The 25,885-nt window shown below is 38.6% G+C and overlaps 1 protein-coding gene and 1 long non-coding RNA gene across 26 annotated transcripts in view; one reads left to right on the forward strand and one right to left on the reverse strand.

Annotated features, from left to right (window-relative positions):
- Positions 1 to 25,885, forward strand: part of DLG2 (discs large MAGUK scaffold protein 2) — a 1,068,724-nt gene that overhangs the window by 815,995 nt on the left and 226,844 nt on the right. For all 25 annotated transcript variants that reach the window (XM_080375907.1, XM_080375911.1, XM_080375888.1 and 22 more), the window contains one exon: positions 7,012 to 7,114. In XM_080375907.1, coding sequence (XP_080232033.1) covers positions 7,012 to 7,114 — 103 coding nt within the window. The remainder of the gene's footprint in view (positions 1 to 7,011; positions 7,115 to 25,885) is intronic.
- Positions 1 to 25,885, reverse strand: part of LOC308059077 — a 450,864-nt gene that overhangs the window by 363,940 nt on the left and 61,039 nt on the right. The gene's annotated exons all lie outside the window — the stretch shown is intronic.

Genomic DNA, 25,885 nt, shown 5'->3' on the forward strand with positions numbered 1-25,885 from the left:
GAACTGTGTGGAAACCAAGGTATAAGGAATAAATGCTACTAATAGGGAGATGTCTCAATGACCCAGGATGAAAGCAGAAGACAGGGAAATCCAAATGCTGAAAACAGAATTATGGAGAAAGAGGATTATTTCAGAAAGGCAGTAAAGTGAATGGAAGTAACAGTAATGTGTAAAGTAAAAGCTGTAGGAAGAAAGAAGAACAGTTTGATATTTTATCAGTTTGGAGTAGGAAGACAGCAGGAACTGCAAAGGAGAGGGAATGTGCGAAGGCTTGAAAAGATGACACTGCAGTGAGATTCTTGAGATTAGGTAGTGGTGGAAATATAAAGGTCTTTGAGTGATGATGCAGGAGGAGGGAAGGTAAAAAAGCAGCAACTAGATTTGAATTTAAGAGCTGATGATGAGCACTCCATTTTAACAAATTTAATAAATATTGGTCAGTGTTATTAACTAGCATGGTACTCGTATATGATATTTTTCATTGGCAATACCAATTGTCTTAATATGAAAAGAATACGTGTTCCTCTGTCTAGACTTCATTGTTTAGCAATGAAACAAAATGCCATTGAACACCTCATAGGTGCTGGATCACATCCAGTCCAGGCTGGTAATTGAATGAGCTGTTAGCTATTTAGTGACCTGGATGAAATAAGTTTCATGTCCATTCAGCCTCCAGTGAGCCTATGTGTCCTTTTCAAAACCTGTCATTTATTTCAAACCCGATTTAAGCAAATTTTAAGGAATTCTGATGGAATTGAGAGGAAATGGCTCCTAAGCTGTCACTGAAGTAAACTCTTCAGTGAAGTTATTTCAGTCTCAAAGTTAGCCAATCTGGCATCATTCACAAAACCTACACTCACATAGGAAGTAGATCTTCTACCAGAAGAATTTCTGTATGGTTTGGATTAAAAAATAAGCCTTTGCCTATGGTTATAGGCTTAACAGGTACCATTTGGAATGATTCATGTGGTCTGGTGAGTCATAAAGTTTGTTGATTCCTACTTTAAAAGGCAGCATGTATATATTCAATAATATAATATTAATTATCTTCCTGCTTCAGAGATGTAATGCTCTGATACCTCTTTCAGCTGGTTTAGCTGTCTCCTTAAACTTCCTGGCAGAAAAATGCATACTAAATGATATAACTTGTACCCCCCAGTGGTTCTTGTTTTCCAGAGAGGAGAGTTTGTCTCTGGAATGCCTAACTCATCAGAGCATAAAGACCAGCTTACTAGAGGCAAAAGTTATAACTCTGAGGTAGCTAGACATGGAAAATTGAAAAGGTCAGTGAAATTGCTGGCCCGTAAAAACAGAGAAGAAAGATGCTGGGCATGGAGAAAGCAGGCATGACACGATAGGTTTTCAGTGGAGTTCAAGACGAGTCAACCACAGTGCTTGTATATGCTGAATGAAGCAGTTTTAACTGAAGGGAAATGTAGGCGCAGAAAACATTAGAAGTGAGAACAGAGAGAAAAGCAATGGAGTGAGCCTCAAAATGTAACAGAAGCTAAGCTGGAGAGTGAAGACTCTTTCCCCCATGTGCGTTTCTCCTTTCTCTCTATTGCTAAACCTTTTCCTCACCAGCAAGGCGAGGGCTGCACAGCACCTCCCAGCACCTCCCAGCACCTCCCAGCAGCGCACCGCCGGCTGCTGGCTCTGTCCGTGGTGCTGAGCCGGCGCTGTCCGTGGTGCTGAGCGCCCCCTGCCGCCGCGCCCCCGGAGCTGCCGCCCCGAGCGCCGCCGTGGGCTGGGCTCTGCCAAGGGGTGGCCTGTCCATCCCCAGATGTTGCTGCTCCAGGGCTGTGCTTAGCTGACGTGCATGAGTTTCTTAGAATTCTCGTATGTTTTCCCGGACACTGTATCGGTTGTCACCGTTGTGGGGGCAGTTGGGTGGAAAGTCTTCCTCAGGTGTATGTTCAGGGCAGATCAACCCTAATGTGTGTTTTCCCGATTTTCCCTGCCTTGCTGGAAGACTGTGCTTCCATCACCTAAGGGTTGATGCTATGCATTCTATTTCTAATCACTAAGCAGGGCTGCTGGAGAAGTGGCTCAGCTTTCCTCTTATCTCTTGTTAATGTGATTGAGAATACTTAAGTTGATGTGCAAAGTTAAGGCAGATAAATAGGGTTCCTTGTATCTTCTCCAAATGCAAACAATGGCAATTCTGGATGTAAAGAGTTGTCTCTACTCAGACTTCTGTTTGCTTTTCCAGACACCAAAAGCTCTTCTTTTATGCGTTTAACAAACAAAAGAATTCAGCCACAACTTGAAAAATCTGCTGTATTGTTTCTTCCATGGTAAAAAGGTGCCTTTTCTTCACCATTTAATTAGTTGTGTAAAAACACTGTGCTATGTCAGTGATAATGCAAACAAGAAATGAAATTAAATCCTTTATGCTTCCTCCTCAGAGAAGGGGTGTGGTTTTCCTTACCTTTGCAATTCAACAAGACATTCCAAGTGTTCATGTAATCACTGTACAAACACAAAATAAGGTAGCTTAAATAAATAAATGGCTAAATAAAACAGATTATTCTGCTAGCCTCTGTTTGAATGACCTACATAGGAATCATGCTCAAGCATTCCAACAGAAGACAACTGGACTGTAACAAGTCTTTAAGTGGCACTGTTCAGAATTGAACCAATTTGTGCTAATATGGGCTATTCAGATACTTTAAAGGGACTATAACTCTTCCAATTTTAGAAGAGTTCGATCTATCCAAACTATAAATCTTTCATTTAGATTATGATTCAGTATTTAATGAAGTAGATCATGCTCTACTTTGAGTTAATGAATGCAAAGGCAATTACTATAATTACTGTGAACTATAGTTTAATCTTTTTCTCCATTTCAGTTCAGTTTTGTCTGTAGTTTTAAACCATAATCTTCCATTGCAGCACTTCTCTTTGTAAGCTTTCTAACTGCTTTTTGCCACAGCATGCAGAAGAGACAGACATCTGTATAAGCTGGAGGCTCTTCTTATTTCCATTATGTCAAATTCATTTTGGAGTTAGGCATTTAGAAATTGTGCAGTCAAGTTCATTCTGGGCCAAGGCATCAGGATTGTGCAGTCAAGCTCAGAACATCAGTGCGACTTTTCTTATTGTGTAACACTTCTTAAAGGAAGCCAGCTCATCTAATGGGGGGCAGTGAGGGGGTGTGGAAGCAACAAAACACTTTTGATAGGTACCAAACTTTCCTGCACACACTTGCAACTTTGTCTGGGTTTTTACTGATTATTCTTAACATAAACTATGTTAAATGAATTGAAAGCAGTAACTGAAATCAGATTTAGCAATTTGCAATGAGATCATGTCAGGGGAAAATATCACCATGCGCAACTGTTACAATTAAGACATTGTTTTGGAGGAAGAGGCAGGACAGAGTATTATTTGTTTTAGTCTTGCAGAAACTTGTTCATTTTGCCCTGAAGGTAAGAATTTGATTAGCATGTGTAAATTAATGGTGTCTTTCAACAAGATTTAATGTTGCTACATGAAAATGCTGTTTTTCAACTAGAAGGTTTGGGACTTGATTATATTTGCTTTTAAATATTGGGAAATAATATCCAGAAATCAAGTTAGCATCCTCTCTTCTTGTTCTTTAGAAAGTCAGACTAGGTTATAAACTCTTTCTAAATATAACAGCGGTTATTCTGCAGTGAGATTCTGTCAGGTATTGGTGAGCAAAATAGCATACGAACAGACTTCTAGCTACCTATTTGGCAATGACTGATTTCATTCTGAAGATGCAGCTGTGTATCTTCAAGAAGGAGATCACTATTTTGGCAACCTAGCGTAGTCAGGTCGTTTACTTGTTCAACATTACTTAAAATGTTTTGTCTAGCTTGTTTATCAACTTCATAAAAAATCCAGAAGATAGGATTGATCTCTGACATTTCTCTGCTTTGCTTTTTTAATTTGAGCCACTCAGGCCTGTAAGTACTCCTCAAGTGTCCATCCCCGCCTATATCCTAGCAGAATAGTTAACTTAATTTCAGATAAATTCACTCACTATAATGTGTTGTGTTTGCACCTTAGGCAATTGTTTCTTCCAGAATGAGCATGCAAAGGGCAGAAAGAAGTCAACTGCCATTTCAGTGGCTTCGTGTTGCTCTGTGGAAAAGTGAAAAATGTTTGTGTAACTTAACTTTGGTGGAATTCCTGTCTTATATTTATGTTTTTGATGCATTATTAGGATTTCAGTTGTTAGATCACAAATAGATAGAACTATTGTTTGTCAGAGTAAACTTGTGGTTTCTTTATCCTTTCATACATCCTCTTCTTTTATTTATAGATTTTTATGAATTGTTACTGGTTTTTAAAGCTTCATGTTCTGTTAACACAACTCTTACAGACCACCACAATGTTTTGCTATATTGCTTAAGAGAGGCTTGTATTCACCTAAGTCTACAGTCTTCAAGCTTAAGCCTAAACAAAAATACTGAGGGTTTTTTTCCCCCACCTCGGGCATTCCAATAATGACCAGGTGACATCATCCATATCCATCTCCCCAGCTCAGGAACTCAGGAATGTTCCTTTAAGCTTTTCTTCAGTTCATCCTATTGCTTCTTTCCCAGGACTCTCTCAAGGACTCCAGTTATGAAAGGGATAAACACATAGATAACAGTCCAGTTCTCTATTAAATTAAAGGTGACTTGGCTTCAAAATTGTCTTCTTCAGAGACACTGAATCAAGGCTGAGGTTTCCTTTATGGCATGATGCAGGCACTGTGCTGCCTAAACTTAAAAATTCTGCTCAGACTTCCACAGTACCAAAGCTGTGACTGCAGTGCTGAGTTAATGAGTAATTGCAGTGTTGGTACAACTATGCTCATGGCATTGCAGCATCAAGTCTCATAATACCATAGTTGAGTAAAGGTAGGGCGAAACAAGTCTTTCTTCCACAGCAGTAGCCTAAATTGTGCTCCTTTCAGGAAGCTTGTACTCTCCGCAGATGTTGCAAAATAAGTCCTAATTGCTACCATATTCCACTTTAGGTATGTTCAGTTTTGTGAATTAACATAGATTAGATTTTATGGCCTTGAAAGTTCTCCTTTGTTATTTTAGAATGCACTTAATTATTGCCTTCTAAGATACTACATTCCTAGACTGAATTTCAGCAAGTTTTTTTTCCAGGTGTCTATATTAGTCTTGCCATCCACCAAATTTGAGGTTTATGGTACACAACCTTGATGAAAGTGTATAAACCTTTGGCTCATTTTTCTGGAAAGCTTCTATCAGCCATTTTTACAACCATCCTTTTCAAACAGGAAAACAGGATAACTGAGAACTCTTGTGTTAGACAAATTATGAAGTTCATTATCTAAGCCCTATGCTCAGAATTTCTTTTCAGGAACATTAGAGCATTACTTCTAAATAAAGATACTCACTTCCCTTTACACAATCTAGACAGAAATTTTAAAAACAACACAAACTTTGTGCAGTTCAGATGACAGAAATATTGTATTGTTATCAGAGCGTATCTATCAGCATATAATGCTTTGAAATATATGAGCCAAAGACGCTAATATATGGCAGTACCAAAACACTGAATTATTGTCACAGCTTAGCTTCAGATTGTCTGTATGATTGTAACAGCATGGGGATCTATACATACCTATTCTCATAAAGCATGTTAAATAGCTAAATGTGTTGCCAAATATATCACATTCTCTAAAATTATCTAAAGATGAGCCAGTTTCTAGATTTAATTGATCTAAAAAAATGTATTCAGAACAGTCTCAATAGCTGTTATTTGTAAAGTTATATGGAATTGAATTTATTTTTGTAAACCTTAAAAGCTACTAATATTTAAATAAAATAAAATTCTTATTTTCAGTATGTGCTTAGCCATCTTCTGATAGTACTTGATAAAAATAAACACAAATGGTTGCTATGGCTGAGAATTTGGGGCTTGTGTTTGGGCTGTTTGCCTGTGAAATCTATGGCATTGTTCTCTTTCTTCCCCCTGCCTTTTATTTCCTTTCTTTTTTCTTTTCTTTTCTTGAGCAATCAGAAATGGATTTCTGTCCTGCTGAGGTTGTTCACATTTTGAAAGTTTCCTGTTCCTCACTGAAACATTATGAACTGGAAAAGTGTAGAGGTGAAGAGGAAAGACAGATAAATTATAAAGAAATAAGAAATCTCTCACACTTCAGTATAGCCGGACAGTAACACTCCCACTGGAAAGCAACGTCCAAGTTGCTGGAGCTGTTAATAATTCTATATATGAATTCTGTCTCTTCCTTGGAATGCTGCTGACAAAGCATGTAACATCACAAATACAAATCAAAAGGGTTCTGAAACTGCCCCTGAGTTTTAAGGGTGGATTCCCTACTTTGTTCTACTCTGCTCTAGATCCACTGCTTAGGCAGCAAAAAAAATATAAAGTAAGAGGAAAGGTCTGTGGATGTCAAACAGGCAGAGGTGATGAAGCTGTATCAGATAGCAACTCCATTGCTATCATGTGCAAGACACAGGGTTTTTTCTAGGCAATAGGAGGAGGGGCTGCATGAAAAGAAAGCAATAGATGGGGTTTCTGCTCTGGAAGTTGTCCAGCCAGCGGTTTTCATTAGAGATGCTCTATGTATCTCCAGGTTTCCGTGATGCTATAGACTGGCCTCGTGGAGATTAGCTGAAGGAGCAGTTTCCTTGCTTGCAATATTCTACACTGACCTTCAAGCACCAGAAAACAATTTATCTTTTGAATCTTATATGTTAAATGATAGTGATTGATGAAGAGATGACCAAAAATGTAAACTCACTAGAACAGGAAACCCCAAAAAGTAGTGGCCAGAGAATAGGCATGGATGAGCATAGGCAAACTACGGTGTGCACATCCTCATGGCCAGTCACAGGTAACATCCTCAGCCTTTTTGGTTTTTGTACTTTCACTTTTGCTGCTGGGCTACCTGACCTTTACATTCATCAGATATTTTAAAAGAACACACTTCTGTCTTTCTATCTAATGTTAAACTACTCAGATCTGTTGTTGTTTGCATTCCTTCTGTAGGTGAATGGTATTGATCTTCGCGGTGCTACCCATGAGCAGGCTGCAGCTGCGCTAAAAGGAGCAGGGCAGACGGTAACAATCATAGCACAATACCAGCCGGAGGGTAAGCAAAATAATAAACTTAAAGACATATGGTAAAAGATAAGTACTTTAAAGCCACCCATTTAATAGGATGAGGCTGCTGTAGATAGTGCTTTTCCCAGCTATCGTCAGAAGTCATCTGGAATGAAAATTTGAGTGGCAATTCTATCCCAAGAAAATGGCTGTATTTCTGTTACAGACTGTGCTTTTAGAAATATTTTATGCATCTGTAAGAACTATCCTTAAATGGGCATATAATAAGACAGTAATCAACATTTAGTTAATCGTATTATTTTCATTATTGCTCATTTTACATTCTTTTCTATTCTCCTACTGGACACAGATAGTGCAAAAGATAAGAATAAACAGAAACACTAGGTGGATCTGAAGTTGCTTCGGACAGTCAGATCAAAATTAAACAAAGATAAATGCTTCCTGCCAAATGCATAGGGTTTCCCATTAGTGCTTTTGGATGGTGTCCTTGTAACTCCAGGGCAATTAGACTATATTACAAGTACTCTACTGGAGAAAATGACAGCTTTATAAATAAAAGCATCAACAGGAAATTCAGAAAAATACAAGATATTTAAGGTGGAATGTAATCCCATCCAGCTTTTGGTGTCTAATATTTAGCTTTCTGGAATTTAAGCTAGTTTCAGTGGGAAGAAGCAGGCATTGATTGACTTTAGGAGTCCAGGGTTAAGTGGCAGAACTTCTCATTGTCCGTGAGCTATGACCCAAATGACTACCTGAGGCTCTCAAGGAATTCATGAAAGGAAAATTACGTTCTGATAGGAAAGGTAACCTTCCTCCACAGTAGTTGTTACCGTGAAACTTCCCAGGTGAGCTCAGCGACTGCAGGTGTCTATGAAGACTTGCTGGCACCGTTTTATCAGTTTTCAGTAACTGTTTCTAGCTATGACCTGTCAACACAAGTTGTTGATTCTGCCTGATTGTGCCCAGCCTAGCACACATGTAGGTCTCAGGTGAAAGAAAACAGCTCTGATAGCAGGTTCAGCTGGTCAGTTTTTCCAGAGACGCAGCAGGGATGAATTAGTACTGCCAGAATTTATCACACATGGTACCTTCTTTCATTTCTCTGGATCCTGATGCTAGCACACAAAGAGAAAAACAGCTGGTATTTTAGTTAAACTTGAAATTGTTCTTCAGATCTGTTATGCATCCATTTCTTGGTTTGTCTGCACTGAAGTCACCAAACAGAATAAATTAAGCTGTACTAAGAAATGGGCAGATGAGAGCAAATGAAATTGCAAGTGTCTAGTTAAATCAATGGAACATTAATATAAACAGTCAAAAGTAATAATCAAAGTTATTTCAAAGGAAAAGTATTGAAATGCAACTCCATTACAGATAGCTATCTGCAGTGGATTCTGAAGAAAACTACATTCGCATTAGTTCCGGCAGTCCTGTTTGCTGTCTGGTGATTTTATACTGCAATTTTCACCATGGTGTCTGAGCACTTGTAGCGATCACTGGCATTTCACAGTCATCCTATGCCATTGTTAATACACAAAAAATACATCGCTTGATGGATTTTTCCTGTTATAATTGAACTTTCAGTTGACAGACTTTCCCCCTACATTTTACCAGCTCTGTACTCTGTCAAATTCAGTTTTGGTGAACATGCAAATCAAATGATGCTGATGAAATCTATCACGGATTATATTGCATATTTATTCCATTCTTCCTGTAACGCTGCTCCATTCACTGAAAACCCTGTTGAGGGCAGACTAGTCACAGCTGCGTGACTTGTCGGTGAAGCACAGCCAGATTCCTGTTCACCCAAAGGGTTCAAAACATACTGAGAAGAGTGGAGCTGGTGAAGAACAGGGTCTGAAAGTTAGACCTTTTTTAGGAAATGATTGAATCATTTAGAGCAGTGAGAGCATTTAGTAACTGTCCAGCCTGTGCTGTCTTACTGCTGAAGTATTTCATTTTAGTCTGAAATGCTGGTTGCTGCAAACTGCATAAATACAGATGTGAAATGAAGTATTTCTTTGTTAAAAAATTCCCAGCAACAAAGAAAGATGAAACAGTTTTAAAACAGTTATTTAAATAACCTTCACAGAGAATTATTTAAGGATTTACAGGTCACACAGAAAGACAAACACACTGTATCAGCATAAACATTTATTTTATTTCCTGCAGAATCCTTTTTGTCCTTTCTCTATAATTTATACCTTATTTACCTTTTACTTATTTGTTTAAGTTTACATTATATATAATAGAAACACTTGTTTACCATCTATTGGAATGTAGTCATAAGATACCATCTTAAAACCGTACGTGTGTGCTTCCCTCAAGGGGTCCTCACTTCAAAATGCTTCCAGAACTAGTAAAGTACATAAGCAAAGGTTTGTAGCTGAATTTTTCCATTTTCATACTGGAAGCTCTGAGTCGTTGTTACTACAACTTCAGGTTTTGGGGGGGAGATCCAAGAACAGCCACTGCAAAGGTTAACCAGTAACTTTTCAAAAATCTTTTCCAGATTATTAAGCCTTTAGATGTTGTTGCGAAGAAAAACATTAGATGAAACTTTTAGCTATTGGTATTTCAGGTATTAAGGGATAATGATGTAAGTACTAGTCAATACTATAAACCAGCTGATGATTAGCAATTAAAATTGTTAGTAGAAAAACCTTATGTTCCAATAATTTAGATTGCACTGTAAAGAAAAAACTTACAACACACTTATCTTGGCAATGTCTCAAAAATTAAATAATATACATTACTGTGGGAAGAACATGAGGTGAATACTACAGAAACAGCTTTCAAATTGAAACTTTCCCGTTCCTTGTTTCAAACAGTCAGAAGTTCATCTAAGCCTTGTATGAACTCTGCTCATGTTTATGTGTACACACTTGGCAGCAAATCTCATGAGAATGGCAACTCCTGCAAAAAAATCTAGTGCTTGCTATCAATTTGAATAGCTTTTCTTCATAATATTATGGCACTTTGTTTTCTCATCCTGTCTGGAGTAACCAAATGCAGAGACTAGCTCAGATAAAACAGAATAGCATCACAAATTGTTTTGAATGCTGTCAGACTTGTGGTTGGTGATGGTGCTTATCTGAACCACACTGCCTGTCCCTTAGATGAAAGTGGTCTTGGAAATAGAAAATTCTGTAAAGGAGCACAGATACAGTGAACAAAGGGATAATGGAAGATACAAGTAGTGATTTCTTGAGAGGGAGGTGAATGGAAATGCAGGGGATAGTACGAGGAATGGAGAAGAGCTCCTCAGCTCTTCTCCTCCTCAGTCCCCGTTTTCCTCGTGTACATTCACCATCTTTATTTCCTTCATCTCCCTGAGAACTAAAAGAGAAAAAAGAGGTACGAAAATCCAAACAAGAAATGCAAATTCTGTGAACAAAAATACATAAAGATTAGTAGGAGCAAGAGGAAAACAGATCACAGAGTTTAAAAAATCAGAGCTCAACAGTGAGAGGGTATGTTCGTACCCTTAGGAACAGCAGCCATCCCTCTGGGCTGTTAGAGTCATTCCTGACTTTTATTCTAAAACCTGAAAATAAGCTGTGTACTCTGTATTATCTATGCATGTATTCTGTAAATAGAGCTCAAGTAAGATTAAGCATCATGATCTCTAACAATCGTTGTGGATGTAGTTCATATGGAGGTTTATGCACATATTCCAAGTACACTAGCCATCCTGCAGGCTTCAGAAAGATGGCTTTTTGTGTTCATGTGCAGCTCACGTCTTCTGCACATGGCTGAAATGAAATTAAAGGGAATTTAAGGACCAAAGCCTACTTAGAACAACCTTAGAAGAGGAACTGGTCGCTTATATTTAGCTTTGCTTTCCAATTTTTTATACTCTTGGAAACATTTTAACTCTCCTCATAGCTTAGCAGCTCTCAGATCTCTTTTAAAACATTGCTAAAATATGGAGCTAGTGAGGGGGCCCTTCTCTTCTGCAAAATAAAAACCTTGGTCTGGGAAATAATCTTGGGGTGGAAGACTGTGTTCCTATTAAAAATTTAATTAGAAAATAAAATGGGAATATATACCACATAGGGAAACACTTTTTACACTTCCAGGATTTTATGCTGGACATATTTTGATTTTAATAACAGTTGGAAATTAAAGCCCAGTGTGGAAGGAGTTAAGAAAAAAAAACACCACATTTTGTCAGTGAAACTGAAATATACGTTCAAAGGAAAGTGAACTTTGGTTGAAACAGTGACAATTTGTCCTGAAAGGCACAGCTTGGGAGCAGGGGTAGACAGAATACTGGGCTCCTAATGAAGCTGCTGCAAAACTATATTGCACATTTTAGTCCCAAATGCTCACGTCCCTTCCCCTGGAGCAGCGTGGAAGGGTAGAACATAGCCCTAAGACTTTTACAAAACATTCGGTGTCAGTGGTCTGCAAACTGCCTTGTGCTGCATTGCAGTGCCTCTGCAGCTATTCCCTCACAACAGCACCTACAAAACTGTTATACCACCCAGAAGTTTCATGTGCTTTAAATCTTTCAAGCCGGCCAATTAAATTGCTTTCTTACCAGCTTGCATATAGGGAAAACATTAATTGATTAGAGATTGATTAGACCGGCTGATGAGGAGGAGGTCAAAAAGTTGTTAACAGCGAGAGAATTTCTGCTTGATCACCTTTTGAGAATTAGCTGCTTGCTCGGAGCCTCGGTGCCTACTGTGCGGTGAGTAGCTGAGTTGCAGTTGGAGAAAGAGCATCAGACAGAGAGGTGCTGTGGTGGGCAGTGTCTTTGCAGACATGAGCTAAGGAAATTATCGGCGGGCTGCACCTCCAGTTACAAGCATCTCATGGCAGCTGTGGTACTGAATTCACTTGTTCATTCTTTTGCTCCTGGGTCTGGGAGGCTGGCATCGTGCACAGTGACAGACCGAACTTCCATAAGCAGCATCCACTTTTATGGAAGCGTACTCCTTGTCTTACACGTTCGCCTGACCTACTAATGCACGAGATCTGCTTTTTTTAAAAGTATCAGAGCAAAAATCCAGGGATTACTTTCTTGGGTCTGTCCCTGAACAGTCATGGATACTTTTTAGCTCTTTTCCCCCATCTCATTCCCTGTACAAACTCTTGTCTCTTGTTTTGGTACAACAGGCACATATATTCCTGAGATGTTTAACCTATCCAGATGCTGTGGGAATAAAGTAGATGCAAAAAATATGGGAAAAATAAGTAATTGTATTTGTTCATTTTTGTTGAGGTCACTTCTATACTTTGAAATGTGAATACTCATCTTAAAGGCTGCTTTTCCCAGCTGTTGAAAATCAATGTAGCTTAATTACTTGGATAAAGTTGCATTGCAGCAGGTGGCTTTCATCTGGAAGCCACTGTATCCAATTGCCAAAGAATGCAAGATATTAAGGTTGCATTTCAGGCGTGTGTATTAAAGCATATAAAATAATCTTGGAATGGCCAAGCTGGATCAAAGTGGACCAAAATGGACCAAAGGCCCATTTGCTGAGGATCCTGTTTCCAACAGTGGTCAACAGCTTAGGGAAAAAAGAAAGAACACAACAAGCACTGACTATGTCCTACTGACCAGAGGGGGTTGAAAAATCCTCTCCTTGTCCTCAACTGGAAGATATCACCACTGTGAAGATTAATAAAAGCTAAAAACAGTTTAGAGGTATGTTTCATAGATTGTCCTGCTGAAGTTTAGTGAGTGAGTTGTACTGAGAAATTTGCTGCATTTTTTAAAGTTAGGAAAATTGAGAAGGAAGGAGTAATATAAATGATCAACCTTGACATTACGGTAGTATTATGGTAGTATTTTTTGTTTTCCTATATTAGAGTATTTTTTTTTAACTTACCACCACCAGATAAGATGTGTTGTTCCAAAACCAGAGAAGTTTTTATTTCAGATCCTAATTTATTGATAGTAGTTAATAATGCACCAAAATTCTCCTGTGTAGGAGACAAGGACTGCAGTCTCATTCAGATAGCAAAAACAAAGGCTAATTTTTTCTTTTCTTTTTTTTTACCTTTTTTTTACAGTGGCATCTCCAACTCTACTGTTTCCTTATTTGCTGATAAAGTTTTTTTAATAAGTTACAGAAAAGTAAATTGTTTTCTCTAGCTGATTCAATGTCAGGCCTATGCCTCCCCTGCTTGTCCATGAAGTGCTCATTGAAGAGGGGTTAGCCAGACTGCAGATGATGCTGTCAAAATTAGTCCTCTGGCTTCTAATAACATGTTTTGCTTCAGTGGAAGTGCAGAAGTTCACCAGGCAACAAATTGCTTCTTTGTTGCACAGATTTCTGTATAAATTAAGGTGTTTAACAGCACTGTGTGGCTGCAATACACAACTTCATGTAAGGCACTAAATCATGCCGAATTATATTTGTGTGCGCAAAGCTAAAACTCTGGCACTTAAATTAATCCTTCAGTGCTCCAGGTTATGGCAGCAGTTAATGTACATGGTTATATGTTGAGGTTGGTATTTGTTGTTTTTCTTTCTTTTGATCTAGTAAATGTGACTTTAGTACCCTTAGGACAAGTGCAGCAGTTGCCAAGGCAGTACCCTGCTTGTCCACTCATGTAAGATCCTTACCTTCAATAGCGCTTTTGAGCTTCTGCTTGCTGCATACTATTTAGAATATACTGCTTTTATTTTTACATTGTTGGAGCAAAGTCTTCAACTTTATAGTTTCATTGCAAACTTCACACTAGCTTTACTTCAAGTAAAAAAAAAAAAAAAAAAAAAAGCAAAAGCCAAATTCATATTTTCATTGTAAAAATCTCCTGATCTCCTGTCAAATTATTTTCTCTTATCACATTTCCTTTCTGTTTGCCTGAGCTGTCCTCACCATGGCTTCCACTCTACTGAAAATTAGTTCTGGTCCCTAAGTGACTCTGCCTGTGTACATGGGCACTGCCCCAGCATGGACAGGTATTTCTGGGGCTCTTGAGGTGCCACAGTTGAAGAAGCACCAGAGATTACAAATGTTCTTTTAAAGTCAAACCTTCATAGGGTTCTCCTAATTCACAAAAGGTTATATTTTAATTCCACTGTTAAATTTAAAGATCACGTTCCCAGTTGAGTTACTTAGTGTAATTCATCCAGCACTGAATATTTTATAAAAAGCAGATTTTTTTTTCCTTATCTAAAATAGCCAGCAAACCTCATGCATGAAACAAGTTATGGCTCTGATAGATTTTCTTAATTTTTTTTTTTTTTTTACAGATTCGTTTGTGTTTCACGTAGTCATCCTAGTCTGTTAGACTATTTGCTGTTTCCTTACAGACTCTTGAGCTTTCTCAGTTCCCATTTTCATAAATGTTTCAGTTTAAGTACTTATTTTGTCATTCAGTATATTTAAGCTCTTGTTTCTATCAACAGACTTTAAACTTTCTTAAGTGGTGTATTCTTCCATAAAGTTGTCAGTGTCAACTGTAGGAAATTGTGCAGGAAAATAATTTTCTTTTAAAACTGTCTTGTCTTCTTTTCATTTTAAACATGGTAACATGAAGTTATGTGTTGGCGTTTTTCTGCAATTTTTTCTTTGACCTTCAGTTATAGTGCAGGTCCTGTTTAGTATTTTTGTTGTTCGTATACTGCCTTCTCTGCTTAATTATATTTACATATACAAAGGAAAAGGTGTATCTGTTAAATCCTCCTGCTGAAGCTTATTAATTGTGTTTCTTTGGCAATTTATTAATTACAGTTTAGTAATTTCCTCTTTTTACTGTTTTGTTAAGGTAATCATGCATAAGTCTCATTGGGAATACAAATAGAGAGTTGATTTTCTTTTGCAACAGCTGTTACATTTGCAGCTGCTAATTTAACTATTAAGTATGGGCTACAAATTCTTCCCCCTTTTCTAAAATAAGTTTCACTTGTGGCTTTGCCCTTCCATGACAGCTTTTTCAGAAAACAAGACCTTCTAACAATGGAAAAGACATGTATGGATTTGTGTACTATTCCTTTAGTAGTGCTGTAATAGGAAAAACAGTTTTGCAGGTGCACTAATACCACAGGAATAGTTTCTCCTTTTAATTAATACCCTGGGTTTATATCTTTGGCAATAGAGGAACATTCACAACCATGTGTTTGAGTCTCACCGTAGCAGAAGGAACGGGGAGATGCAGTTAGGAGTGTGCTGCTGAGTTAGCAGGGAGCATCCCAAGGATAATTTGCTTTAGAACAGAGGAAAATCTTGACATTATTTCTGAAACCATTTCAGTGTTTCTTTCTTCTCTCTCTCTCTTCCTTTTCTCAATTTCTAATTGTGCTTTACATCTGGAAAAAAAATGCATTACATGCTAAAGACATGTTGTGTTTACTTTCTTTTTTACATTTTAAGCAATAAATTTTACCAAAAATTCTACTATTTTAATTCTTTCATGCTGATATCATTTCATACATCATATGATTCCAGAAGCTCATACATATTTCCAACGATTTACTTTCAAAGGTGCTTACTTTTCTTTCTTATTGATTTTTGTACTTTGCAAAGATACAGTTTGTTTCTATGTTGTGTTGCTTTTTAGTTACCTTCAGTATCAGAGTTTTTCTTCCTTCTTACAGTTAGTATAAGTTTGTTCTATTTTGTTGCTACTGGTTTTCCTAGTCTTCATGATAACTTACACAACTTCAAATTTAGAGGCTCTTATGGTACTGTGAAACTGGTCCTGTGTGATTGAGTCTATCAAAGGTACTGAGGACTTTTCAGAAAAATATTTTTTAATCCAAACAGTTTAACATGTTTTATTTTAATGGAGTTCAGAAGCTCACTAGAAACCTGGCTTTCTCTGCCTTCAGGTGAATTACTTTATATAGAGACACAATTAAAAATACAGAGCAGTCCATGAACTGGATGAAATTGCACAATACATGCAATATTACTGACGCTCATGTGCTTAAACTAATACTAAAATATAAGTCCTGTGCAATCCCTGTGTGTTCAGCTTATGTCCCCAGAGAATATGAATACTAAAGATTTAAGCTTTATCTGCAGTAGTTCATGTAAAAATACTGAGCAAGCAAAATGTTTTGGTTTGAAATTAAAAGTATATTCTCCTGGGGTTTCCTAGGGAACTGCTGTTGAAGCTGTTAAAAAGAAAAAAAAATAATAAAAAAAAAGGAAAACAAAAAAAGAAGTATGGCTTTCAAATCCCTCCTGTAAAGTCAAGGTGCATTTGCTTCAGTGTTTAGTTAGAAAGAGACAAATTGAAGAGTGAAGTTCTGGTGTCATTTTCTCTGCTTGCAAAATATCAACAAAAGCAAAAGAGCAACTTTAAGAGAGACTCAAGATCCATGATGTGAAGGAATAAAAGTTTCCCAAAGGATGTGGGGAATATAGCCCGCTTCTGGAGATGTCACACTGAGGAAAGACAGCAGGCCTGACATAAAGTGACAGCTGTTACAGTAGCATTGCTAAATATCACAGGAGGCGACGGCATATGGGGGATTTTCTTGGCCCGGTGCTGTGGCTGCTGTCAGCACAGAATTCACAGTGAGGTCAATGCAAGTGTTAGGGACAGCCTTTCCCAATTCATATTTTTAAAGTTTATAGTTCTTGACATGTAGAGGGATTTTCTTTCAATTTTATTACAGAGCTAGGCAAATACAAACTAAGAAAATTTGGGGGGGGTTGTTTTGTTTTGTTTTGTTTTGTTTTTTTACTCTGAAGGAGGCTCTTGCCTAAGCTGGTTGCCCAGGGTCTCTCAGTGGGGAGACATAAGCCTCGCTGAGCTCGTTCAGCCTTTTTCTGGATGAGATGCAACTCTTCTCACTGGCTATAGAGACAACTTCAGTGGGTAACGGAGGCTGGATGGGCAAAGCTAAGGCCAGGTGAATTAGCCTCTTCTGGTGTCCCTGGGACGTTGCTACTAGGAAAGTGCTGAGCAGGTAGGTGGAGTTGCTTTCCCCAGCTCCCCAGGTGAACTCCTAACGAAGCCAGAAATAAATTCTTTGAGCCCTATGCCTTTAGTTAGACACCTTCTCTCAGAAATAATTCCTGAAGCAAGTTAGTACAGTGATTGTTATGATGGAGGGAGGAAAAAGTGGGAAAAATCTCAGACAACATAAAGTTGTGATTCCAGTAGAAAACCAACAAAATTAAGAGATTCAAGGGAAGATAGGAGGTTTCAAGTTTATTTACTAGTAACTTGAATTTTACGTAAATTGATTGGTTGGTAAGGTAAGAATGATGGCAGCTCCTAAGAAATAAATAATGAAGCATGCACTATTTAAACAGAGAGGGACAAAGAGGTAAAGGGCAGATCTATTCTCAGGTGTTCCTGAGCACTGCACTTCATGCACAACTTTTTAAAGGACTTCACTTACAACCGTGAATAGTTACCCTATTCGTTTTTTTGACGGGCTTGTTTGTTTGTTTGTTTGTTTTTTAATACCCTATGTTGGTTTGTATCCCTTCCTAACTCCGATCTCCACTGGCTGAGAGTGGCAACAAAAGGGTAATTTAGTGAAAGTATAAATACTGATTTGGGGTGTACTTAATGGGTAGGTGACCATGTCATTATGAAGAATAGGAATACTGTTGGGTAGACCTTTATGCACACTCTCACACACACACACATGTGCACGCACACACACAGCCATTGGAAACTGGAATTTGGGATCCACAGGGCCAGATTTTAAGAGCCCCATGGGATGCCTGCAATAGATGTCTTCACAGCTGTCATATGCCACACATTCTTAGACCCTAAGTGCGTGTGATGAAGTAAGTTATACAGTATCAGATCGCACACTAAGCTGTGCCCGAGATAAAACTATTTTTCAGTGAGTCAGTTCAATGCTTCTGAAAATCTTCACTACTGAGCTGCTTCTGCAATAAATTCCCTTTTTCCCGTGATGTTGATCTACATCATTCTTTCTTACATTACTTTCTTTTTCGTGGGTCTTAACCTGGCAGTTGACAAGAGAAATCAGAATCAGATTTTGACTTCATTGTCAGTCTCAATACTTAACTACAGACTCATAGAAAATACCTAATTAACTCCAGAATCATTGAAAGAATGTCATATGTCATGTCAGCCTCAAAAAAACTTTCTGCTTAATAGTAATTTTGAATACAAAAACATTTTACGTGATAGATGAGTGCACTGAAGATACATACTAGCTCTGATTTTATCCTCTCTCACCTATATGGGTTACCATATAATGGCTTCATTAGAGACTTAAGTGAAAGTTGAAGTAAATGGAATAATCCTTTAAAATTAATATTAACCATACTTCAGTGTGAAGAAGCCTTTAAAGATATAACATCATTTATCTAGAAAGTAAAAATTTCCATATATTTTAACCTGAGGATCCATCTTCTTTTAGAATCTCTAATATCTATTGAACATAAGTAATTTTTTCCCCTGGTTTCAGGGTTGAAGGTGGTTTCAAGGATATAGATTAATATTTTCTAAGCCAGGTGCTCAAAGTTAAACTCTGAAATAGAAATATCCTGATCTTCTGCACTGGTGAATTATGTGAATGATCATTTCTCTTAAAGTTCAGTTTATTCATATTTTGTACCTTAAACATGGAAGTCTGGCATTAGTCACCTGTTCTGGAGAGTTTGTTATTAGACATCTTGAAGTACTTTCTAGTGACTTTCTAATTCCCTTTGCAGTTTGCAAGGGAAACGTGAGATTAACCCAAGTAATCATTACTAGTTTTAGCACATAACATATTGCATATTTGCTTTAAAATTGTTTACAGACAATAGCTCAGAATTACGCAGAAATGTCAAACTGATCAGCTGCTTTTCAAACCTTGCTACTCAGCATCTGAGGTTTCCTTTCTGCGGTGATAAACTACACAATATAGATCAGGGCAGGTCTTGCCTTGTGGGTGGTAGGGTCCATCCCCACCAGGACTTTAAAAAAACTTGCTAAAAACATTCTTTGTTGTTCTGTGGTAATAGTGACCTGTATCAAGTTTCCATGTATATGCACATCACAGAGCCCTCATGCATTTGCAGTGCCATGCCTGAGTCTCCCTTCCCTCTTGTGCCAAGCATGGACAGCCCATGGGGGAGCACGCACAGGGGTTGACAGACACTGGTTGCCAAGAACTGATTTTCTTCATTTGCTTTTGCACCACTCTGGGCACCAATGGAAACAAAATGTATATGAAAATGGGTCTGCAAAGTCACCCTCAGTAAGGATTTTGCTGGCTATGCCCTGACTTGCGGGACAGCCATGTGGCAATGGGGCCTGAGCATGAAACAGGGACGGAGGAGGGAGCTGCAAGAGCTCTGATACTCGAGTTTTCTGTGATTTCATTTGGGAAGTGAGCTGAAGGTTTGTTGTACAGCTGGGTTAAAGTTTTTTTGTGTGTGCATCTGTGTCCATATTTTTCAATATTGTTCTTTTAAATCTCTGTTGGTTTACACATATATGTGTGAGTTTGTGCAAAATGTTGTCTGGAGATCCCCACCACCTAGATCATTTAAGCAGGTTCTGATATAAATTATCAAAGCTAGGTCTGGGTAAAGGTGGTCTGCCTACATGTCCTGGAGGGTAACACACAGATAAGTACTCTAGCTTGTGTCCCAAGAGTAATGTAGCTGCATTACCTTTTCCTGCAAGTATATGTTCTGCATCTCTGCTAGATGCTCTGAATTTTGCATCTATCTTAGAAATTCAGCCTCTTTAGAAAGGAAGACAGCTCACTGTAAGGTAAGTATCTATTTTATGATGGGTTGCTAGTTATCCTTCCCAGCGGTTTGTAAACCTGTCTCAATATTTACCACTGAGAGAATTCACATTTTTGTCATTCTCAGGTTGCAAAAATGTAAAAGTATGTTGTCTGTGGTTACAAAAAATCAGAAGCAAAGAAAGGGGTGATAGTGTTGGGAAAGAGAACACTGGAGTTCTGACAGTCAGCATGTACTGATCGTCTCTTTGACTTTGCATAACTCTCTTCTGATTATTTTGTTAACCAATGCAGCCACTCGTAAGGTTTGGAAAAGTATATTATGGATTAGCCAGGAATCGTGTTTTGAAAGTATAGAGAGCAATATAAGTGCTAGTTATTGTACAGAAATTTCAACGTTAGGAGTCAACCTGCATTGGAATAAAGAATTCATAAGTTAATGTCATTACAAACTTTATATATTTAGCATTGTTATCAAGTAACCCAAATAGAGGAGAAGTATCTGCAGCATGATGGAAACAAATGCTGTAAAGGGAAACACTGAGTATCTTGAGCATCTGCCTTATTCTGTCTTGTTTGTGAATTCACCATAAATAATTTCAATTAAAAGAGATAAAATGACAACAGTTATGTCTTATAAGTGGCTGTATGAAATGAGTTTGAAGCACTGGGAATGAAGCATCATTGTTTCTGGGCTAAAGGAACTGCAGTCTAGCCTGTGGATGGGGGCTGGGCTGGCCAGAGCCTGGGTTTCACCTCCAAGCTGTTTTCAAAGCAATTAGAAGTGTGATCATCTGTTTTCTGTTTAAATCCTTTCATGATGGAAATCTATGGAGTTTTACTAAATGGACTTTTTCACAAATTCCGCTGGTTTCCATGGAAATTTTCCTCTGTCGAATGAAACATCGCACTTGAAAATCACAGGAATTCAGAAAAAGTCCAAATTATTTCCATTTTAAAGTGCTTTTGTGCTATCTTATGATTTAGACAGTTTGGGTACCTCATCTCCACACTTTCTGCTCCTCGGTTTGTGGTCACTTCTCCCAGGGTATCCCCTGGACAGGAGCTCTTAAGGTGACTCACTTCTTGGCCTTGGGAGTAGAGTAAAAGTGTAGGAGTGCAACATAACTATTTTCCAAATAAGAATATTTTTGGTTGAGGGACAAAAATATAACCATTGTAGGAGGAGTAAGGGAGAGAAACCAGTTCTGGTAAACTGGCACTTCTGAAAAAGAGGTACAGGTTACTGCCATCATGAAACAAGTTGACTTTGTGTTAAGTTTATGTTACTTTTAAAGTTGTATTTCATTTCCAGACGTCCTGCTTTTGGAAAGATCTTTCTGTGATGTTTCAAAATAAGCCCGTAGGTGTCTTAGAGAGGCATGGAAAAATCTGGGAGTGCGTAGAAAGTAAACAATATTACAAGTGTTAGGCTTGACCATAAAGTAAAAAAAAAAAAAAGTATTATTTAAAGATAATATAAACAAATTATGTGTGTATTTATATGTATATATATACTCCTTTGTAAACAAAAGGAAATAGGGACAGTAGCTTTGTTGATGTTACTAAGTCCCTCTCAGAGTGAAAACTGCTGGTAGCGCCTTGCTGCCCTGGAAGTCGTGTAACATTCACTGCACTAGGGTGTTATGCTAGAAGCCCAGATTCAGATGGCTTAAAGCCAATGTGCTTGTCAATACACCAAATGATTATTATGTGTAATATTATCTCTTTGAAGATGCCAGGATGCTCAGTAGGAAAGGTTAGGCACAGGGAAGCTTTAGGCTGTCCAGACCTGGGTCCAAAAGCAGGAACAGAATGGTTGATACTTCTGTGTGAATAAAGGTCCAGATGTGATACTGTGCTGTCTGTTAAGATGGGTCTAATGGTAAGAGACTGATAACATCTGCCAGAAAAGTCAGGATTTACCACTGGTGTAATTACTCTGAGTCTTAGAATAGAGTTTTAACTTCTGTGAAGAAATTAGAGTATTGCAGTCACTTAGATAGATTCCCTGTGACATTCAATCAGGAATATCTGGTCTTCTACTTAGGGTAGATTTTGCCTTTGAAATCTCTCAATATATTTCTGGCTTAGCCTAGAGGGACTGAAAAACAGCACAGTGTTTCTCAGCTCCTCTTACCACATCCAAGGGAGGGTATGTTGTCCCCTTTAGCATTTCTAAATTTCCAAAACTATGAGGTGAGATGAGCAGTGCTACTGAGACCTTAACAGCAGCCATTGAGTTACAAGTGGTTCATAAAGTTGTCCTGGTATTTTTCCTTTTAAACGTTAATTCTAACACACCTGAAAACAATGACTGCCGATTGCTGTTTACACTGCATTCTCTCCTAAGTCTCTTTACATTGTTTCTAAGTTTGAAAACTCTGATATTTAAATTGCTTGCATCAGTATAGTAAATAAAATGACAATTACTGAGCAATCTGCTTTCTAACCCATTAAGTGACTTACGGCTGCATTAGGCAATGTATTAAAATTCTGTCTGTGAAATTAAAAATATAAGGGCTGGAAAGCCAAATATGAGCTCAAAGGAAGCTATAAGCCTTCCAAATAATTAATGGCTAGCATCAAGAAAGTGGTGGATAGTGCTAAAAAATAAACAATTAGGAAAATTTATTCAGAAAGAAAATAGGATTTAGATTGTTTAATAGTCAAGATTTCAAACTCTGCCTAGGAAAGAATGCAGTGTTCCATTTTTCTGTTCTTATTTCCAGGGAAAATAACAGCATAACCACTTGTAAAGTTAGCCCTAGTGAAACACTGACACGAATGACAAATTTTGCACTGGGCCACATAAACAAGGCGGGGTTAAAGCATGGGAAGAGCAGGCAGTGGGCTGGGGCTGCAGAAGGAAAGGGTTGCAAAACCCCTTTGCCTGTTTTGCCCCTGCCAGAGCCTTGGAAAGCCATGCAGGCTGCTGCCTCCAGCTTGGCAGGAGGGATCAGTGTCCCTTGTCTTGTTGGCAGGAGGGGCGAGCCTGGCTCTCTGGGGCTCCCCCTTTCCTCTCCATCCCAGCTCTGCCCCTTCTCTTTACACCCCTCCTTCTCCTGGCAGAAGTGGCCTGGCCTTTCATCCCTGGGGCCGAAAAGATCTTTTTTTCCTGTGCATCAAAGGAGTCTTGAACTGGCTTTGTGTGTAAGACACTGATCTCCAGTCTTGCAATGTGATTATCAGAAAGAAGAGTTCTGTGAGGTGTTTTTTTTTTCCAAGCCCGAAGAGGTGCTTTCTCATATTTTCCTTGTTTCCCCACAGATTTTCACTCTCAGTTCATGGTCTGTTGTGGCAATGCCAGCAGAAGAGGGCTTCTTGACCTCGAGGTTAAAGCATAAGATTGACAACCAGGCATCGTGGGTTCTTCTTAACTCTACCACTTACATTTGCATTGCTTGTCAAGGTTTTGTTTTGGGTTTTTTTTATTGCTTATTTCCTCTAGGTTCTTCTACTGTTGATGGTATTGCAGACCGCTTTGGTCCTTTATATGGTCTTGTTTGTAAAATGAGGTGTGACATAGCAAGGGGTAATGGAGCATGATAATAAGAACGTTGTGAAATTTCATGAGAGCCCTGTTCAGCACTTCCCATTCACCAAAGCATCCCTGCTGAGTTCACTGGGTCTTGAAGCCAGGGGGAGTTTTAGTGAGTAATGTGCAAAAACAGGCTCTTTGACTATGGCTTAACCCTGAGATGCATTTTGTGACTTCAGTGGAAGCTGTGCATGTCCAACAATTGTCGTATCAAGTCCATTTTCATTTGTAAAGTACTTTGAAATCTGCTGGGGAAGCAGGCTATTACTCAAGCTTTAGTATGCACTGCTGTGAGTGAGCTGATTTTGTGTTTGGGCATAAGTAATGGTTGTGAGCGTCATGGTTAGCAATGTATTTTTGGGACAGGAATTTTGCATTAAGTATAAGACTAATTCATTATTTTAAGAGTTTTCATCACGTTCACACATTCAGTTAATTGTGTGCAATTTTCAAAAATCCCTCTGTGACTTCAGGAAGATCTAGGAACCCTAAGTCTTCTTATTTGATGTGACTTGGGGTCCTAAGTCCTTTGGCTTACACGATAGTATGGTCCATGTGTTTTCCAGGCAAAAATGAATAAAGTCTGGAAACACAACTAAAGGTCCTATAGTGAGTTGAGTTTTAATGCCAAAAACTGGTAATTCATGTCATTTGTATATCAAGACTGCAATGTGTTACTTAAAGTGACATAACTTACTTTATAAACAGGTTTTTTGAGAATTCATAAGTAAACATACTTATAAAACAGTTTTATTAATAGGTCTCTTAAATTATTCAGTACTTGAAGTCAGATTTTTCTGAGTGCCTTCTTCAATAGAAGTTGCCATATAATATTTTCCTTCAAAGAATTCAGTGAAGAATTTTCCTCTTTAGAAACTGGAAACAATGTTTTCAGTAGGTCTGATGCCAAAGTCATGCTGCCTCCTTTTTCATACTGGCCATCCTATTTCACTGTTCTGAGGCAGCTGGTTTCACATTTCCAACTCTTAAACACCCTTGGGTTTCTTTTCACTATAACCAAATCTGTAAACTTCCTAGGTTTGTGATTCTTGCTTGGGGCTAAATATATATCCCTGTAATGTATTTTACCTTAAATTATTGATATGTATGTTGAATTGTAATGCAGTTTTTGTCTGGGAATTATTATATAATGCTATTCAAGAAGTCCTCAATTGCCTTTTGTGTAAGAAATTTAGATATTAAATAGTGAGACGAATTTCTAGAGTATTCTTTGTATTCTTACTGACTGGGGAGATTTGCTGCTTCATGTCTGTGATAAAGGTTGCTGGGGTTTGTGTAGCTCTCATTTATGTGAGTTGTTTTTTATTTAATTTGGCTTGTAGCATGTGGACTCCCGTAGTCCCTAGAAGACCCACTACAGACAGCAGTAAGGCACTGTAAAAACACAGGGTATGAAGAGCTGGATGTGTCTGACAGCTGACAAAAAGTACTAAATAGGTAGAGACTGCCAAGTATTCAAAGGAAGCAGCGAGGTAATATTGGCCAACACGGCAGGGTGGGAGCCCAACTTCATCCGGTTTTCCTGCAGGTAGCACAGTTAAAGGATAAGGATTTGAAGAACAATGAAAATAGTGTGCAGGTGTTCCCAAATTGTTCCTTGTAAGAGTTAGGGGATCCCTGAAAGAAAGTATGAGGGATCTGTCTGAATGTGTGACAGGTCGGTATCAGACACCCAATGTCATGGGTCAGGTATAGGTAGGGAGGTCCTCCAGATACTCATAGACCCATAGAAAGTTTTGGGTTGCAAAAGATCTTTAAAGATCATCTAGTCCGACCCTCTCTGCCATGGGCAGGGACACCTTTCCCTAGATGAGGTTGCTCAAAAGATCCATCCAACACCTCCAGGGATGGGGCATCCACAACTTCTCTGGGCAACCTGTTCCAGTGTCTCACTACCCTCATCATAAAGAAAATTCTTCCTTACATCCAATCGAAATCTCCCCTCTTTCCATTTAAAGCCATTCCCCCTTGTCCTGTCACTACCTGCCCTTGTAGAAAGCCCCTCTCCAGTGTCCTTGTCGGCCCCTTTAGGCACTGGCAGCTGCTATAAGGTCTACCCAGAGCCTTCTCTGCTCCAGGCTGAACAATCCTGCATGAAGTATCCAGAGATTTGTCTAGACCCTTAATTGTAATTATTATTAGTGTTGGGGCAGAGGTCTGGTACACCAGGGAGAAGGAGCTGGAGCTGACCACCTGCACGCCGGTGCTGTTCTCATGTGATGGACTAGAGGAATGCGGGTGGTTTTGTTGAGGCCATAGGGCAGCAGAGGATTTCAAGGCTGCAGGAAAGTCATATGGTGAGAAATGTGACAAAATGTGACATGGTGAAAGTGTGTACGAAAAATATCACTGAGTAAACTTTTCCAAAACTTCACAATGACGGTCTTGCACAGTGCCCACGGGCACAGGAGAAGTGTTATGTGGCTAAATGTGAAACACACAGGTGCACACGCATACCACGTAGCTCCTTCCCAGTTCTGATCCCGTCTCTCTGTCTGCTTTTTACTGGCTTTTTCCTCTAAACTCTTTGATCGTTCTTTTTATGCTGTGAATATATTGGATCTTTCAATCAGAATTGTAAAGGTTTT

Source organism: Falco punctatus (assembly GCF_963210335.1).
Source record: "Falco punctatus genome assembly, chromosome: 2".
NCBI classification, from domain to species: domain Eukaryota; kingdom Metazoa; phylum Chordata; class Aves; order Falconiformes; family Falconidae; genus Falco; species Falco punctatus.